This window comes from Oryza glaberrima, chromosome 9, assembly GCF_000147395.1.
Source record: "Oryza glaberrima chromosome 9, OglaRS2, whole genome shotgun sequence".
In the NCBI taxonomy this organism is placed as follows: Eukaryota; Viridiplantae; Streptophyta; class Magnoliopsida; order Poales; family Poaceae; genus Oryza; species Oryza glaberrima.
The window spans coordinates 4674969-4694094 of NC_068334.1; the positions used below are offsets into that span (position 1 = coordinate 4674969).

The 19126-nt window shown below is 39.8% G+C and overlaps 1 protein-coding gene across 1 annotated transcript; it reads right to left on the reverse strand.

The window, feature by feature from the left end:
- Positions 1-665: 665 nt before the first annotated feature.
- On the reverse strand, positions 666-3444 carry LOC127784143 (heavy metal-associated isoprenylated plant protein 4-like). The gene is made up of 3 exons (XM_052311338.1): positions 3297-3444; positions 1654-1732; positions 666-1310 (listed from the first exon to the last, which is right to left on the reverse strand). Exons 1-3 carry the CDS (start codon positions 3303-3305, stop codon positions 997-999), a joined length of 402 nt encoding a protein of 133 aa, XP_052167298.1. The 5' UTR covers positions 3306-3444; the 3' UTR covers positions 666-996.
- Between the last annotated feature and the right edge of the window lie 15682 nt (positions 3445-19126).

Below are 19126 nucleotides of genomic sequence, written 5' to 3' on the forward strand. Positions count from 1 at the left end.
AAAAATAATCATACATCATGAAGAGAAAACAGAGGAAGATGGCAGATGGGTTCTAATATTTGTCTTAATTTGCTTATTTATTTTTTAGCCCTTTATTATTAATCGATATGATGATGTCATCACTATTTCCTTATGGAGCTGTTTGGATGGGACTAAAAAAATTTTTTTTGTCCCTATCACATCGGATGTTTGACACTAATTAAAAGTATTAAACGTAGACTATTGACAAAACCCATTACATAACCCTGGACTAATTTGCGAGACGAACCTATTGAGCCTAATTAATCCATGATTAGCCTATGTGATGCTACAATAAATATATGCTAATTATGGTTTAATTAGGCTTAAAAAATTTGTCACGCGAATTAGCTCTCATTTATGTAATTAGTTTTTAGGTAGTCTATATTTAATACTCTAAATTAATATCTAAACATCCGATGTGATAAGGACTAAAGTTTAGTCTCTGGATCCAAACACCACCTATGTAGGCTCCACATACGGTTACATCCTTGAATGCCACCATTGTTTGGTTCTAGCAATGAATGTAAATGGTTGACACTTGAGAAAAATAATAGATACTGGCCGGCTTCATAGTTAAGAAACAAAATGTGGGCATGTAATCAGATATACACATCAACATAGATACATTGTTAATTCTCACTTCACAGCATGTATAAAATTCACACAATTATATATACCTCTAAAATAATGTTCATTTTGCGCAACCAACATTTGATAACAGGGTGCATATATATTGGATCTGATCCCATGACCAATTCCATATGTAGGGAGTAGCAAAAACCACCAGTTTCCTACCCAATTTAAGTACAATTCAGTTCTTCATACTTGCGTTGTAGAAGAATAAGGAAAAACAAAACAGAAAACTAAAGTTATTTGAACTCATTAACTATACATGTATCAATTTGCAGCAAATGGCTGATAATAAATCTTCCAAAATTCTCCACAACACACCCATAGTGATTTCATACAATATAGCTACATCTGGCAGCACGATGGACTGGGCTCGTCCACCATGTGCACATAGTACGGCGTACAAACAATCTTGGGATTGTTTTGCTCTTCTTCCTTCTTCTTCTTCTCCTTCTCCTCTTTCTCTTTCTTCTCCTTCTCCTCTTTCTCCTTCTTTTCCTTCTCCTTCTTCTCATCAACCGGTGTGACCGTGTCAATGACAATGTGAGTACGCCGCATCTGTTTCCTCAACTCCATTGTCAAACACGTGACATCCATGTTTTCATTGCCAACTATGGTCACCTTATCTTTATCTCGATCGGCTGTGATTGACAAGATTCCTATATCCAAGACAATAATAATCCTAATGAACTAAGGTGTAAGGAATAGGTGTGTAGTTTTCGTGTACCATTAATGTTTATTTGCTAAGAATAAATGTTAAAACGGAGGCTTGCAGATTAATTATTAAGGTTATATATATGTTGCCTCAAATATTCACAGTTGCATTTCCTCCCGGAAAGGCAAAAATGCCCATAAGAAAGGGACAAAAATGCTCATTCATCTCCATCGACAACTTTATTTTTTGAGGGTTAAGCAGCGCGAGAGCAAGTATAATTCAGTATACAAAAACCATGACGCATAGTATTATATAGTACTTGGAACAAGATGCGATCGAAGTATTACCACTATGTTTAGCAATTATTTGCATAACTTTAGATTTCTTCCTTTCATCCGTCATTGGCACCTTTATCTCCACCTTTATCTACAACGACAAGAAAAAAGTAATTAAATATTTCTGTACTATTCAATGGAATATTCAACATGTTCAGAAAGCAATTGGTGAAATGAAATGAAATTTGAAAGACAATGATGTAAAGGAGTGAAAGTCCAGCCTTCCCTTTCAGAATTAATGTTGACGAAGCAAGTGGATATATCTCATAGTAGGGACTATGGTAGTGGTATGTTGGTAACTCCGGCCAGACTTAGAAAGCTCAAAATTGGAAAGAGGCTTGCCATAGTTTGAAATTATAAGAAATACCATGGTAGCTCTCTGACTTGGCCGAGGAGTTAGTAGAACTTTTGGGGGTTTATTTTTTGGGTACACTTGAGTTGTTTTATACTCCCCCGTCCTAAAATATATGTATTTTTGCACTTCGACACAGTTTTCAAGATGCTACTTTAACCAACTATATCTAGTAAGATGTTTTAAATAAAAACAGTTGCATATATGACAATTTGTTGAATGATATATCTAATAACATCAATTTAAATGATTGATTGTTTTTTATTTTTTTGCTATTAATAGTTAAAGTTAAAAATGTTTGACTTGACACTATTCTAAAAATGCTTATGTTTTGGGACGGAGGGATTACATGTTTTTCCACACTTTCGGTATGTAAGTCTAACTCGTTTAGGCTAGTGTTTAGTTTATTACCCCCCTCCAGTTTTCAAATAATGTTACTAGGTACTATTCAAATTATAACTTAAACCACTGGTCCTTTGTGCAAAAAATATATCGTATATATACTTAAAAGAGTGAAATACTAGCAGTGCATGTTCTGACGTAAATGCAATTATACAACTTTCATTAATCATAATTAATCCTTTAAAAATATTAATGGTCAAATTCGAAACATTGATGGTCAGCAGTGACAGATGAAGACGGATGGAGTACTATATTAGTTTGAACCATAGGAAATACACTTTTATCCGCATACCTCACTTTTCAATTAATATGCACAAACTCATTCAAAAATTGCTGCACAATTAAGTATTGGGTTCAAAAGGGCCCTGACCCATGCATGAGGATGTTGAGAAAGAACTGACTCTAATATAAGCAGCCAACTCCTAGCAGAGCAGTGGTGGCAATGGTGGCTGAGGGAATGGAGTTAGCGTAGCTAATTTGGTGAACAAATTAACCGGCAAATTAAAGCAACAGAGAAGGTTTCACCATGAGTAGGGATGTGAAGTTATCAGGAATATAACGACAGATCTTTCCCATCTCTTTGCTTATGAACATCCACTAAGATCTCCATAGGTTGAGAAAATTATCTTAGACAAAACATTTAAATAAAGGCATAAATATAACTTAAATTTAGTAGTTTATACAGTTTGGGTCCCTTTTGATTCAAAACATAGCCTCCACTTCTATATGTATAAACATGATTTAGTTGAAGTGCACAGAACAATATGTTTATTTGACTACAAAAATCTATAACATATAAATATAAGGCACCAAAATCATCGAGCATGCAACTTCTTCATAGTAAAAGAAACAAAGAGATGACGCAATCATTATCTAAAATAAAAAAGAGATGACATAATACCTTTCCCATGTTTTCTCCAAAGTACTTCTCGTGCCAGAAAAAAAAAATGCGCTGACAACAAACTTAACTCTCCCTCGTAAGGAAGCTAGCTACTGCAGAACGGTGGTGAACTTATAGAGCTCTCATCGTAGACTCGGTCGCAGGACCGCAGTATACGTAATCAATGAAGCGTAGTAACCTATTGTCTTCGTCTTAAAATATACAAGAATTGTTTGAATGAATGGTTGTGATTGGTTTTGATGAAAAAATTATTCAAATGATGGAAAAGTGGATACTACCTCCGTTCCATATTACTCGTCGCTTTGAGTTTTTGTTTGTAATATTGATCATTCGTCTTATTAAAAAAATAGAATTATTATTTATTTTCTTTATGATTTGCTTTATTATAAAAAATACTTTATGTATGACTTATCCTTTTTTATATTTACACTAATTTTTCAAATAAAACGAATGGTCAAACGTTGCAAGTAAAAAGTCAAAGTTATGGGACAGAGGTAGTAGAAAATTAAATAACAAACGGTTGAGGTTGGTTGAGATGAAAGAATTGCTGGAGAAGTAACTAACGTTAAAAGTTATATTTTGAGACAGAGGGAATAAACTGTAACGTGGATTGCTAATTTAATTTTTATGGACCAGATTGACTAGGAAGTCTTTGACGGCAATACTCTGCTGTGAGCTAGTTCGACACGGTCATACGAGAAGGCGACATTCGAAAGGTGAGTTATTGTCTTGTGTGATTTTTTTTTTTTTTGAAAGGAATTGTCTTGTGTGATTGACTTCGTTATCTCCTTGACTTAATTAATTCAAGAAATACAACCCCCCCGGTAATATAAAAATTGGTAACATTCATATATACTCCGGTGTTTATGCGTTGTAATACTAAGAATGTGGTTGTTTGTTCTATGTAATTTGAGCAATCAGATTAATTTGTCCTTAAACGAAGATATTTAACTATCTGTTCTTTAGTACTCGATATTATGTGAAGTTTTGGATATAGCTTATTTTGAAGGAAATGTTGGATTAAGTTTCATTAGGAATTAAATTTGAAATATACTGTTCGTATTTCTTTTTTTAAAATACCCTGGATGTATTTTTTTTGGCACAAATATACCGTCCATGTCACTGAACCGGCGCGCGAAAGTGACATGGGAGTGAGTGGTCACGCAGAGACAGCTCAAGACCGCGCAGTCTCGCAGGGTGAGCGTGCAATACTGATTTGGAAATTGAATGATTAGCTATTAATTAATAATAATTAGTGATTAATTAATAACTAATTAATTGATAATCAACATAATTAATTAATAATTAGAGTAAATTTCACAAAACCCTGGGTTTTATGGTTCGAGTTCCACAAAACCACAGGGATTTTGGTCCATGTCAAATAACCACGGGTATTTTGGTATAACAGTTTCACAGAACCCCACCCTAACCATATCTTAGCAATGATGACATGTGGGACCCACTCCAACGTCGACGTGGCATGTACAGCTCGGATGATGATGTGGTATAGATGAGGGCACGCTGCACGGTTGCAGAAATTGCGATTTCTCTGGCGAAATTGCGGCAACTAAATAGAAGAAAGTGCTCACATCGCACAACTTTGCTCCAGCGCACGCAGCCGGCGCAGTTGCGAGGACGATCACCGTCTCCTCCGCTTCTCCTTTTGCTTTTCTCCTTCTTGGTTTCTAACATCTGTGTCAGCACTCTTCCTAGGTTTCCTGGCTCCTTTCATCGTCACTGTCTCTCCGAGCGTGTGCATATAAAAGAAGTGTTGACTTTTGGGTGTTAAATCACACCTAAAGCTGTCGGCCGGCTCTACAATTGAAGGGTACGTTGTTTACAAAGCCCCTTGGATAAGAGATTTGATAACAATTGGAATATATGCATACTACTTAGATCAGAAAGTGTAATGTTTTGAATTTACTTTTCTGTTCAATTATTATCTAAATGCACTAGATCTGAACCATTTTTTAAGACTCATCCAAACCTAATTGATGATGTTGTTGCTTGTTCTATTTTGGTAGAATGACTGAAGAGATTTTTACACTACGGTTTTTCAAACATGATCGTGGCCCAGGAACTGAGGTAGTTGAGGAGAAGATGGATCGAGACCTTGTCTGCTTTTTCAACATATATGAGATAATGGAGAAGCTTGGGTACCAGAAAAGTGATGAATTATTATTTGCCCGTCCTGGATGTTATTGTCGTACAGAAATGACAAAAATTGAGGGGGAAAAAGATGTTGTGGAAATACTGAAAGAGAATGATAGCATAAAGAGAGTAGACATACATATTTTTCAGAAAAATATAATCCCAGAGAATGCATTGGCAGAGGGTGCTGTCGGTGATGCCATTGACGGTGATAGAGATTTTGCAATAGAAGGAATTGATCACTTGAGCAATAGTGACGAAGAGCAGCAACCAGTCCAAGGTGATGGCACATTGTTATTAGTTGATAGTGATAAAGGTGAAGAAACAAACAGTAGTGATGAGGATGTTGACCTTACCAAGAAAAGATTGAGTATATTCGTAAGATGCAAGAGATAAAGAGACAGAGAGCTGATCCCAGTAATCATTGTGAAGGTGATACTGATGAGGATGATTTATTTGTCCCTCCTGTTGACTGGAGTGCTCTACCTATTGTAGACATGGTGTCTCAGGATGGTGGTGATTGTAATTTGCAAGATGGGTTAGAGATAAATACAACTCAGTATGGTAGTGGTGAGTTATGTGATGGCATAGATGTTGCTGCATCGTCAAGGGTGAGGAAGAAAAAGAGTACCAAGGCAAAGAAAAAGGTCAAAGGAAGAGATGGTGCAGGGTCCTCCCAAGTTGAGCCTCTAGTTATGTCTAACTCTCCTAGTGAGGATGGTGGGGCTAGTGCTGTTGAGTATGAAAGCAGCGATGATGGACAGAATCTTGATTCCCAGGCTAAGAGGAGGAAAAGGAGAAGAAGAGATAGGAGGGTAGTTAATAGGAGAGTTTACTTCATGGAGGATAACATCATGGACCCTACACAGTTATCTGAGGGTATGTGTTTCACTGATGTGCACCAATATAGAAGGGCTTTGAAATCCTATCATATTATCCAAGGAAGAAACTACAACTATAGAAGAAATGATCCTGATAGAGTTAATGTCAATTGCAAAGAACCATTTTGTCCATTCATCATGAGAGGGTCACAAGTTGGCACTGAACACACTTTTATGTTGAGAGAGTTAATACCTCATACATGTGGAGCGACGAGGGAAAGCTCAAGATTGAATAGCACTTGGTTGAGCTCTAGGTACATTGAAAATTTCAGAAGCGACCCTGATTGGAAGATCAAAGCACTACAAGATGAATGCTTAAGGGACTTTGGTATTGATATTAGTAAGAATATGGCATACAGGACAAAGAGAAAGGCGGGAGAAAAGGTTCTCGGCAATCATAAGAAACAATACAAGAGAATTAGAGATTACCTACAAACTGTCATAGATAAGAACCCAGGAAGCATGGCAGTTGTGTCAACTGAAGATATGACATCTTTAGGGATGAATCCAAGGTTCTATGGTCTCTTCATATGCTTGAATGCACAAAGGCAAGGATTTCTTTATGGTTGTAGGCCATTCATAAGTAAGTTATCATTCATTTCTCTTTTTTTACACTTCTCGGATCATAGCCACAACTCGAAGCTTTATCATTTTGTTTACAGGCATTGATGGTTGCTTTGTGAAGCTCAGTAATGGAGCTCAAGTGTTAGCAGCTATTGGTAGAGATGGGAATAATAACCTATTTCCAATAGCATTTGGGGTTGTTGGAAAGGAGGACACTGATAATTGGACTTGGTTCCTTGAGAGGCTGGAGGTGGCAATTGGGAGAGGAGAAGAACATGGTGGATGGACGATCATGTCTGATAGGCAGAAGGTAATAAATATACATGTTCTGAAACTATGAATTGTGACTAAGTAGGACTTGAGTAATAACTATTATGTGTCATGATGAATGTAATGCAGGGGCTCATGAATGCAGTAGCCAGAGTCTTCCCTAATTGTGAGCATAGATATTGTAAGAGGCATTTGTTGTCAAATATGGCAGTGGCTGGTTATAGAGGGGAAAAGTACAAGGGTTTTGTTGATGCTGCTGTTTATGCTTTCACCCAACATGACTATAATACAGCAATGGATTCACTAAAAGCATTCAATACCAAAGCATGGAAATGGCTTAATGATATTGGCAAAGAACATTTTAGTAGACATGCTTTCTCTCCTAGGAGTAAGACAGACCTAGTTGTGAATAACCTCAGCGAGGTGTTCAACAACTACATCATTGAGCTGAGGGATAAACCCATTATAACCATGCTTGACAACATTAGAAAGAAATTTATGGTCCGAATGAATAAAAAACGAGAAGGGGGGCAGCAGGCCATGTGGGAGATCACTCCTGTTGTGGCCGAAAAATTGGAGGTGGAAAAGAAAGCAGCTAGATATTGCACTGCATACCAATCTGGTGTAGGTTTATGGGAGGTTTTAGGATCAGACAGGCAATATGAGGTTAGCTTATTTGCTAAAACATGTGGATGTAACAATTGGCAACTTACTGGACTACCTTGCAAGCATGCTGTGGCAGCTATATTCGCAGCAAAGGAAAGGCTAGAGAACTATGTTGATGACTATTTTAAGAAGGAAGCTTACCTTAAAGCATATGCCCCATCTATATATCCAGTTCCTGGAGAGCATGATTGGACACAAACTGATTCACCAGATATTGATCCCCCTAAGTTCACAAAGCAACCAGGAAGACCAAAGAAGAGCAGGAGAAGAGGTGAGGATGAGGCCCCAAGAGTAACTGGAAGAGCAAGGATGACAACTACAAGGTGTGCTAACTGTCATGGAATGTATCACAACTACACAACTTGCAAAAACAAGTTGAGGCCTGATCTCCAGATTAGACTAGATTCTCTGAAGGTAAATTCAACTCTTTTTTTCCTATGCTTAGTCCAATACTAGTATTCTGATGTAATCTGATAATGTATTCCTTTATCTAGGCTAAAAGGTCACATGAGCCACAACACCAAGGTCAAAACCAACATGAGCAAAATGGAGATTCTCATGGTTCACATCAACCAACCGGCCAAAATCAGAACCATAACCAAGCTTCTAGCTCATATTGGGCGACCAATGATGTATGGACAAGCAGGGGAGGAAAGCTGCATTCGAGAAGGGGAAGAGCTGCTGCCAATGGAAGTACTGCTAATATGGGAAGTGGAAGTGGAACCACCAGTAGGGGAAGGGGTGTAGGGAAAATTTCCCTCAATAGATGAATCCCATAGAAATTTACTTCATGTTTTATTTAGTTTTTTTAGAATGTTTTATTTAGTTTTTACTACTCAATGAGTCATGACTGATGACTGGTTCCTGAGAAACAATCAGGATGTTTTTACATTTTTCTCTGTCATCTGGTTATTATTTCCTTTTTATGTATCTATTTCTGCAAAACATATTATTACATGGTTGCAACTGTTTATGCTCCCATTTGCCTGAGTTTAGACATACAATCCATGCCTTCACAAAATATGTGAGCACTCATTGACAAATTTTTGTATGCCCACATCTGAATTATTGACATAGTTGTATGGTTTCTGTCATAAACAGGGCCATTCGTCATCCATGAGCACACATGATTCAGATTATCAATACACTACAATTCCTTTTGGCAATGCCCATAAACAATTTCATTTATAGTTCCTGGAATACAAAATTTAGTTACAACATTTAAAGGAAATTTAGCACAAGCATGTGCAGTGACATTGGCTTCCCTCTCATTGATCTATAACCCATTGCAACAAAGTTTCCAAGTTAATCCGTCTCACTGGCAGTTCTGTACTTCAGCGAGCCAACTTGCATTGATCAACATATTCAGGTTGGCCAGAAGCAATTTTCGACAAATTGAATTTCAGCTCACCAACTAGCTTCAGTCTTCACCCACATTATTAGTTACCTGAAATGAAGAATGGTAAAATTATCAATCCTCTGCAGTGCACTTGAATGAAAGGAGTCCCATTTTTGCACCACATTGTTAAAGGTAATTGGATTAGGATCAAATTGACCTATATATCATTATACCACTGATTGGGCCATATACCGATAGCATAAAAATTGGCTATGTTGTCAAGAGCTCTGAATCTCATTGACCTACATATATACTGTCACTTATAGTAGCAACACAAGGATGACCAGATGCCCAGACGGGAGTCCTGCTGTTGGAGGCATCATGCAGTAACAGAGAGAAGCTCATGACATCGTCTTGACGAAGCTTCAGAGGACGCTTGGGACGACGACGGTTGCCGGGTCAACAGCGAGGGGACAGACGCCGATAGGCAGCGGTGGCAACTTGTGGTGAAGCGGCACGGGCGCCGCCCACCACGTCGGGGCACCCAACCTAGATGCGCAATGAGGATAGTCCGATGAGAGGTTGTAGCAGCAAATCGGAGGAGAAGCAGAGGATGTTTGCGGCTGGGCGGGAGGCGACGACAGCGCTCGGGTCGGCAGCGAGCACCGATGGTGAAGGATGAGTGCGAGGTTGGCGTGATTGCGATGGGGATTAGCTGAGTGAGCGGCGCCGGCGTCAATGGGGCAAGTCTGAGCTGAGCACGTCATCATCTGAGTAGGTTAGGCCAACCCCATCTATACCACGTCATCATCTGAGCTGTACATGCCACGTCGATGTTGGAGTGGGTCCCGCATGTCATCATTGCTAAGCTACGGTTAGGGTGGGGTTTTGTGAAAGTGCAATACCAAAATACTTGTGGTTATGTGATGCGGGTCGAAATATCCGTGGTTTTGTGGGAATAGGACCATAAAACCTAGGGTTCTGTGAAATTTACTCTAATAATTAATAGTGACATGCTATTCAGTCTCGCTCATTGGGCATGCGTGACCGCTCAGTCTAGCAGCTTCCCTGCTCGACGCCGAGCCGTCTCGTGCATTCTCCACGTGATACCGTAATATTGGCAGTATATTTGTACCAATAAAATTGCATACAACATGTATTTAAAAAATAGTATTTTTAAAAATTTAATTCGTTTCATTGGCTAGGAAATTTTATGCTTTTCTAAAAACTTTAAACAAAATTATTTCACAATAACAAATTGATTTATCTTTAGGATAATTCATTCGAAGAATATTATCTTCCAGCACAGCATGATTGGATATCTTTAGGAATATGATGATGTACACCTCACCCATATTTCCATTGATTTTCAACACCTAGCTTGGCAGTGGTCGGGATGTATGACTCATTTATCACCACAGTGATTGATCATCAGGTCCCCCATTTGAAGAATGAGTGAACGAATGCAGGTTCCCTAGATTTTTTAGCTGGATTTAACTGGTCGATAGTGATGTTTCTAAGTTTTGCTATTTAATTATCAGTTACGTAAGTAGTAATATTTTTTTATATGCAAACCAACATGTAAAGACTTGCGTACGCCGGGAGAACTCGGGAGATATCAAGACAGAAGAAAAAAAAAATCAGAAGCTAGTGCACGAGCGGATAGGCCAAGTATCCAGCTGGGTCCCGCACAAATAGGCATAGGCCAATGGTCGTGGTAGGTAGCTAGGTGCACACTGCATTTTTCACATTTTGGTTCTTTTAGAAAACTTATTCCGTAAATAGACCTTTGAAAAAACTTATCCCCAAAAATGGTCCTTTTTGGCGCCAGAACGGGACGGCGCGAGCCTCTTTGGTGCCATCCTCCTACCACCGTGGCACACGCGAACCGACATGGTAGAAAGAGGGCGCCAGCCATGGCTGGCGCCGCCCCCCTTCCCCCACCCCTCGTCTCCATTCCTGATTCTCTATATAGAATTGCAACCTTTTTATTTTTTTTTATTTTTTTGGATGTTTTTTCACACTTAGGATCACGATACAACCAACCACAAAAAAAATGGAATATACCACTTAGCTAGATATCCGAAAATAGCATACTACTTAGCCTACTTTGCACCTTGATCAAAATTAGACCATAACTCCTTTAGTAAAACCCTTTAATCAGCATGTTAAATATAATGTACTCTACCACTATATGAAATTACTTAATCTCTAATTCAAAATATAACCACATGAAATGATAGCCATAAGTTAAACAGTATAGAGAGATGCAGTTTTGTTATTTTTATTTTATTTTTGTTATATTTTTTTCACACTTAGGAGAATATAGAAACCAACCATAGAAAAAATAAACTCAAACGGACAAAATATGTGACTTGTAGAATTTTCCAAAGCTCTACCGAAAAGTCATTCGGGTGTCATTTATTAAAATAGGCATAACTTTCTCATACGGACTCGGAATCAGGCAAATAATATATCCACGGACATCTACAGAAAAAGTTACATCCGATTCTCACCTGCTTTGCCGGGTTCGGCGATAATAAAACCTCCAAATTCCGCTTGCAAGATTGTGTTTTCGAGGAGAGAAGTTTTTTTTAGAGCTTTGGAAAATTCCACAGGCCACATATTTCGTCCGTTTAAGTTTATTTTTTATATGGTTGGTTCTTGTGAGTTCTAAGTGTGAAAAAAATATCAAAAAATAAAATAAAAATAAAAAAGTTGCAAATCTGTCTCCTCTGCACTAGTTCGGAGAGGAGAGGAGAGGAAAAATTCTACAGGTCATATATTACGTCCATTTGAGTTCAATTTTTCTATGGTTGGTTCTTATGTGTCCCTAAGCGTGAAAAAAATATCAAACAAATAAAAGAAAAATAAAAAATTTTGGGGGGGGGTCAGCATCGCCCAAAAAGGACCATTTCTGGGATAAGTTTTTCCAAAGGTCTATTTACGAAATAAGTTTTTCAAAAGGACCAAAATGTGAAAAATCCAGTAGGTGCACATGTCTGCCCGTTGCTAGGGCTGTCAACGAGCCGAGCTCGAGCGAGCTCGTCTGCCCAAGCTCGAGCTCGACACAAGCTCGAGCCGAGCCTATTACACCTTCGAGCTTTTAGGCAAGCTCGGTTCGAGCTCGGCCATAAGTAGAATAATATATATTTTAATAATAATCTCTTGATAAGTATAATTATTTTCTAGTTAATCACATTAATAAAAGAGTATAAAATGTTTAAAATAAATATATTGTGCTAACACATGCTAATTTATTTTGTAAATAGATAGTAATATATATATATATATATAGTTTATTATATTAATAAGAACATGGAATATAAAATGTACACAGTTAAGCTCGAGCTCGGCTCGATAAAGCTCGCGAGCTTTTGCTCAGGCTCAAGTTCGGCTCGTTTGGAGCTCGAGCCGAGCTCGAATCGAGCCTAGGACGAGCCAGGCTCGAACTGCTCACGAGCCTCGAGCTTTTTTGACTGCCCTACCCGTTGCCTACTCCTATCTATTGGCCTGAGATGCACAGATGGCAAGCAAACCAGGTTGGGTTGGGTCAGCTTGGCTGAGCCCAACAACAAACCATCTCTCTCCTTAGCTAAATAAATCATGAGGACCAAGTTCAAAAGAAATGAAAATAAATAAGTTCTTTTAGAACCAAAATAAATACCTTTATACACCTACAAGTAAAAAAAAATCAAATTTTGAACGTTAAAATCACATTCATATCTAATTCTTTATACAAGTTTATTTCAAAATGAAATATCACATATTAAAATATATTTTTTCTTAATTTAATAGTGTCATTTAATTTGAAGGTTTAAAAAATAATATGATTTGCGATACACTAAACCAGAGTTTAATTCTCATTACAAAGTATTTATCATAGTCTATACTCTATATAACACCTTAACAATATGCGCTATAACTAAGCCTGTCAACTAGCATGCTAAATTTCTAGCCTTTTATATGTCTGACTCATAAATTTGCAAAGCGTAGCTTTGAAGGATCAAAGGTTGCTATAGAGAGAGGGGGGGGGGGGGATGGTGAAAATAGAGACTTCAAATTTGCCCCCAAAAATACCCGTCAAAATATTTCTCTAAATCACTTTTTTAGATCGTAGCTATAAAATAAGCTTGATAAAGAGAAGAAGAGAGAGGGAAAAGGAAGCTGACAGGTAGGACCACGTGGGCCCCACTTTTTCATAAATAATCTTTGTACAGTAATCACCCTCTTAATCCCTTTCCTTGACTTCATGACATGTGGACCTGGTTGTACTAACCCTGATTGAATCTCTTGTTAACTTATGGGTGGATAGCATGTGGGTCCCACCCTATTCCTCCGTCCGTGCACTCGGTCCATGCGTGCCCAGTCGCTGACCGTTGGGCCCCATGTGCGCCGGCCGTTGGACCGCATGCCCGGTCCACCACCTCACCACGGCACGCGCTCGGTGGGCGCGATCGACCGTGCGCTGAGCCCCGGCGCCATTGACAGTGGGCCCGAGGAAATATTCTTTCCAAATATTCCTTTCCAATAAAAGGAAACTCATTGTCCTTTGCGTCAAAAATCCTTTAATCTTCGAAAATTCATATCTTCTAAACCATAACTCCTATTGACTCCGTTCAATTTTCATATTTTTTTCTAAAAATGAGATCTACCTAATGTCAGTATTATCTCTCACTGTTTTATCTACTTTGTTAGCTTTTGTGTTGATTTACTCCTTGTCGCGTATAGTTGCCGATCCCGAGGACGATCCAAAAGCTGTTCTTGATGAGGAAGAACCACCACAGGACCAAGGCAAGCCACCTTTAACCATATTGCTTCCTATATGTGCAAAATTATGTTGTTTGTAAATGTGCATGCTTAGGTTACACGTTAAACTGTTTGGCCTCGGTTTGGCCTCGGTTTGCGAACACAACCGATGGACCTACCTATTAGTCGCACTTATATTCTATATAGGAAATTGAATGACATGTCCTTGATAGCTCCACAAAGAATGCGCCGACGTCTTACCCTCCGGGTATGATTGTCGAGGAAGCTTTGCTTAGCCCTGCCGCGTTTGTATTGTCGTGTGGGAAATTGGACTTCCAATCAACTGATCAAAACCCGATGCTCAGTGTTGGTGTGTTTGCGAAGTAAAGCTAGTTTGCAAACCCTGATGATATGTAGGCTAAGCTTGTCTGGCTGGCTATGTATTGTCGTTAAGGACCGGTTCCTTTGGGAATTCCATCCAAGTATCTTACAGTGCCACCACACGGGTATTATGGGATACCCCTTGGAAAGTACTTAATTAATCCATGATTATTTTATATGCCAGTAGTAGTGGGACACTGGGATGAGGAGACGAAGTTGTGTGTAATGAGATATTTGGCCATGTGTGGCCCCTCCTCTATTGTGGCGATGCAGTACCGATAGGTGTAGGAGCATCCCTAGTGTACCTGAGTAGACGATGGCTATGGCTACCAGATGCTTGTCGTGCGACTCGACCGACTATGTGGTATGGGATTTTTATGGACTAGCTTTGGAAAGGCCTTGCAACGAATTTCCGGTGCCGACAGGTGACTGGTGTCAGTTTTGTGTCGTGTGGGTAACGCGTACGACCTCTGCAGAGTTTAAACTGTTTGGACAGTCGTGCCCACGGTCATGGGCGAGTGTGAGGTGATTCTCTTAGCGTAGTGTTTGTTTGTAGATGCTTTGTGAAATTGGTTTGTGGGCTGGGAATCGTTTCCAGAGTCAACCTGTATGGCAGATGGAAAACCTAAGTGGATTTGGAACAGATTTGTGTGATCTGAGATGTCTGATGGCATCATAGTGTGTGTAGGAGCTAGACTGTTTGATCAAGAGGTGATCTGAGCTGAGATGGCTCGTGGAGAAGTAAAGTGAAGATAAGTGCAGGAGTTGGAGAAACTTGAGGAGAACTGAAGTGTTGGTATAAGTATACATATTCACTAATTACTCATGACAAGTTGTTGCAAAGCAACTTGTGGAATGGATTGAGGCATGAGCCTCTTTCCGATAACTAAAACTTGACACACTAGAGTTTTGCCAAAGAATCCTTTTGTGCAATGACCAATTTTCGCAACTAAAACTTTTCGCTTCATTTGGTAGCCGCACATGTCATCTTTCCTATGGCCTGCTGAGTACAAGAGTACTCACCCTTACTATATATATAATTATATTAGGCTTTGAAGACGAAGAAGGAGGATATGATCCAACCGCCGAGGAGTATCTTTAGGAGCTTGCCGACTATGAAGACTTTTAAGGTTTTGGGCCTAGTTCCAAAACCGTGCCTGTGGAATAAGTTAGTCACTTAGGTGTTTCGCCTAGCGCTTAGCCGTTAAGTCGCCTTCCGCCGTTAGCTTTTTGCTATGTTGTCTTCGCTTTTGTTGTTGTCTTGTAGGTTGTGTCAATGTCTATCTGGGGTTTTGTCCATGATGGCAACTTATGTAAAAACTTCTTTGGATCATCGATGTTCTGTGTGTACCAGCTTGTATATCCTGGGACTGATACATGTTATACAGGTGTAGTATCGTGGCCTCCGGACCCGCGAGGTTCGGGGTGCCACACCTTCTCCTTGTGCACGCGCCCTCGGGATCCAAAATTTTCCCACGAGCATGCTCGCGTAGGCCCCGCGATCTCTCGCGCGAGCCAACCTTGAAGCGACACGACACCACCATCGCGCCGCTTCTCCCACGCGCGCGAGCAGGTGGGCTCTCGATCCGTGACTCTCCCTGGCAAGCCAATCACCACGCACGAAGAGAGACCGTCGATTCGCGTTGACTTCCTCCGCACCAATCCGAGCGAGCCACGCATCCAATGCTCAACTGCGCCTCGCCCTGCGCGGTTGTGAAACATCGTGGGTCCCACGCGGTACGGCTCCCGCGCTTTTTCACGAAGATCACGAACCGTCGACTGCCGTATGTCCCGTGTGCGCGCTCCTCCTGGTCTCCACGCATGATACCACGCCTTCGTGACAAATCCGGAGCTGCCACGTCGGCCTCGCGCCATACAGACTCCCGCGCACGCACACGCCTGCGCATGGGCTGTCGTGGGCCACCTTGGACCGGTTCGGACCGAGCCGATGGAGGGTGAAGGAGGCCGCCCGTCCACGTCCCTCTGGGTCGTCTCCTTTCTCTCTCTCCTTTTCTTTTCTTTTTCTTCTCTGATTTTCTTCGCGATATCCGACACTTGCACTTGACCTTGCGAAGCCTTCCCGACACGATGTTTGTCCACCGTGCATCACCTTGTTCTCAACCTTGTTGTCGATCATTCTGGACCTCAACTCCCCCTGAGTCTAGTCCCGATCCGCCGAGACCCACGTTGACCATCAGGAATCATGACGTTAGTCTCACCTTGTCACATGGCCTCTTGACCGTACCAGACCTTTGCTCCTTCCTGAGCATAGTCATGGTCCTCGCCATTGGCAAGGTTGACTTCGATCACCTGCACATACATGAACCAAAACAACCGCTGTTTGGGCACAGATATCACAACGTGACCAATATTAATCCACACACACATTTCATACACTTCCGATACTTGTCAATTTTCCATCACAAAAGAACCATAATCACACATGGTTTCACAAGCTTAAGCTTGGTCGATCTATTGAAACAATGCAACTTCAGCGAAATTTTCTGCAAATTTCAGTTTGCGCTTTTTTCTTGGAATCAGTATGTTATTACTACCTCCGTTTCAGGTTATAAGATTTTCTAGCACTGTCCACGTTCATATAGATGTTAATGAATCTAGACATATCTACAACATTCCTTTACTTTCACCTCAAGAAAGAACATATAAGTTTATTCAATTAATGGCCAAAACTGGTACTGATACACGCAGAAAAATCGTCCCACCAACAAAACAGAATGGCCCATTGTTTCGTTTTTATCCGTTACAGTCAACACAGCTGCACTCATAAAATCAAGTAACGCAACTGTCAAACGCAGGGCATAGTCATAGGGCCGGGTTTGTTTTGTTAGAAGACTTTTAAATCAAAATTTTGTTTGACTCGAACATCGTCAGACTTAGAACTGTTTGGTTTTCAGAAATGAACATCCACTCGACACAGTTTTGAGGAAAAGGACACAAATTTCTACTTGCAATATATTTGCTCCGTGTTGCGTGCTCTAGCTTTGCCTTTGGTGAACTCAACTCTGATGACGTTCCCGAGTGGGGTTGGGGGGGGGGGGGGGGGGGGTGTTGTTTGTTAGCTTAGAGGGATGGCCGGCACAGCGGAGGCCTACCAGTAGGCTGGTGGTCATGGCTATTAGAGCAAGTATAGGCCTTGTTTAGTTCCTAAAAATATTTTCCCAAAAAGACCACATCAGATTTTTAACACATGTATAGAACATTAAATATAGATTAAAAGGAAAACTAATTGCACAGTTTGCATGGAAATCGCGAGACGAATCTTTTGAGCCTAATTAGTCCATGATTAGCCATAAGTGTTACAGTAACCCACATGTACTAATGACGGATTAATTAGGCTTAATAAATTCGTCTCGCGGTTTCCAGGCGAGTTATGAAATTAGTTTTTTCATTCGTATTCGAAAACCCCTTCCGACATCTGGTCAAACATCCGATGCGACACCCAAAAATTTTCTTTTCGCGAACTAAACACACCCATAATAGGAGGCTGTAAGCCGACTAAATGCTGAGGTGGAGAAGAGGAGAGAGAGGAGAAGCGGGCTATAAACTTACAGCCGGCATGGGCACAAGAACTAAAAAACTCTGTGAGAGAGATAAGTAGACCCTATATTAGGCCTTGTTTAGATCCTAAATAATTTTAGCCAAAAACGTCAGATCAAATGTTTGGACACATGCATGGGGCATTAAATGCGGGAAAAAAACCAATTGCACAATTTACATGTAAATTGCGAGACGAATCTTTTGAGCCTAATTACACCATGATTTGACAATGTGATGCTACAATAAATATTTGCTAATGACGGATTAATTAGTCTTAATAAATTCATCCTACAGTTTATAGGCGGAATCTGTAATTTGTTTTGTTATTAGTCTACATTTAATACTTCAAATATGCGTCCGTATACTTAAAAACTTTACACCCAAAAAACTAAGCACAGCCTTAATTGTAAAGAGCTAACTATTATTTAGGTGGGCTGAGAGAAGACTGAAAAAAAAAACTTACAGCCAACGAGTGGGCTGTATTATGCGAGCGTATCCTATGCACACAGGCCCTCGCGTGTACACACCGTGTACACCAACTAAAAATTATCACAAAAAATTCTAGGAAAATTCATACATGTACTTTCAATAGTATTACAACTACGTGCAAAGTCGCATCTTCAAATTCATTCTACATAGAGAATAACAAAAAAGATAAAATTCTGACAAAATTGCAACCTTAAAACTGTCAGATTTTTTGTTTTTTTACGGCTAAAATATAATGAATTTGACGTTAAGATTTTAACCCTAGGTGTAATACAATTGAAAGTATGTGTATGATTTTTTCTAGATTTTTTGGTGATATTTTTTAGTTGGTGTGCACGTGTGTATACGTGAGAACCTATGTGTATAGGATATGTTGCCATGTATTATTAGCCTTGCTCTTAGTACATAAATCAACATCAGTGCTGTTAGTGAAGTGGCATTAATGCCAGTTTTCGGGTCAACACAATACTTTTGGCACTTAACCATCATCGATCCCTGTACCGACATAAATGATCGATAGTAGCACCTCAATAGGGTCCTCGGTGTGCCCACCAATCAATGTCGGGTTTTGACATCAATCAGCATTGATGTGTTGTGTCATCAGTGCCGGTTGTTGCTTACTCCCTCCGTCCAAAAACAATTCTCATAAATAAAAAATAGTAAGAGTGATACGTAGGTAAAAGGTATTTAAGGGATAAAACTTCTCGTTTTATGTGCTGAAGTTAGGTAAAATAGTAGAAGTTGGTTTTTATGGGACAAAATTCAAACTCTAAAAGTTGAGTTTT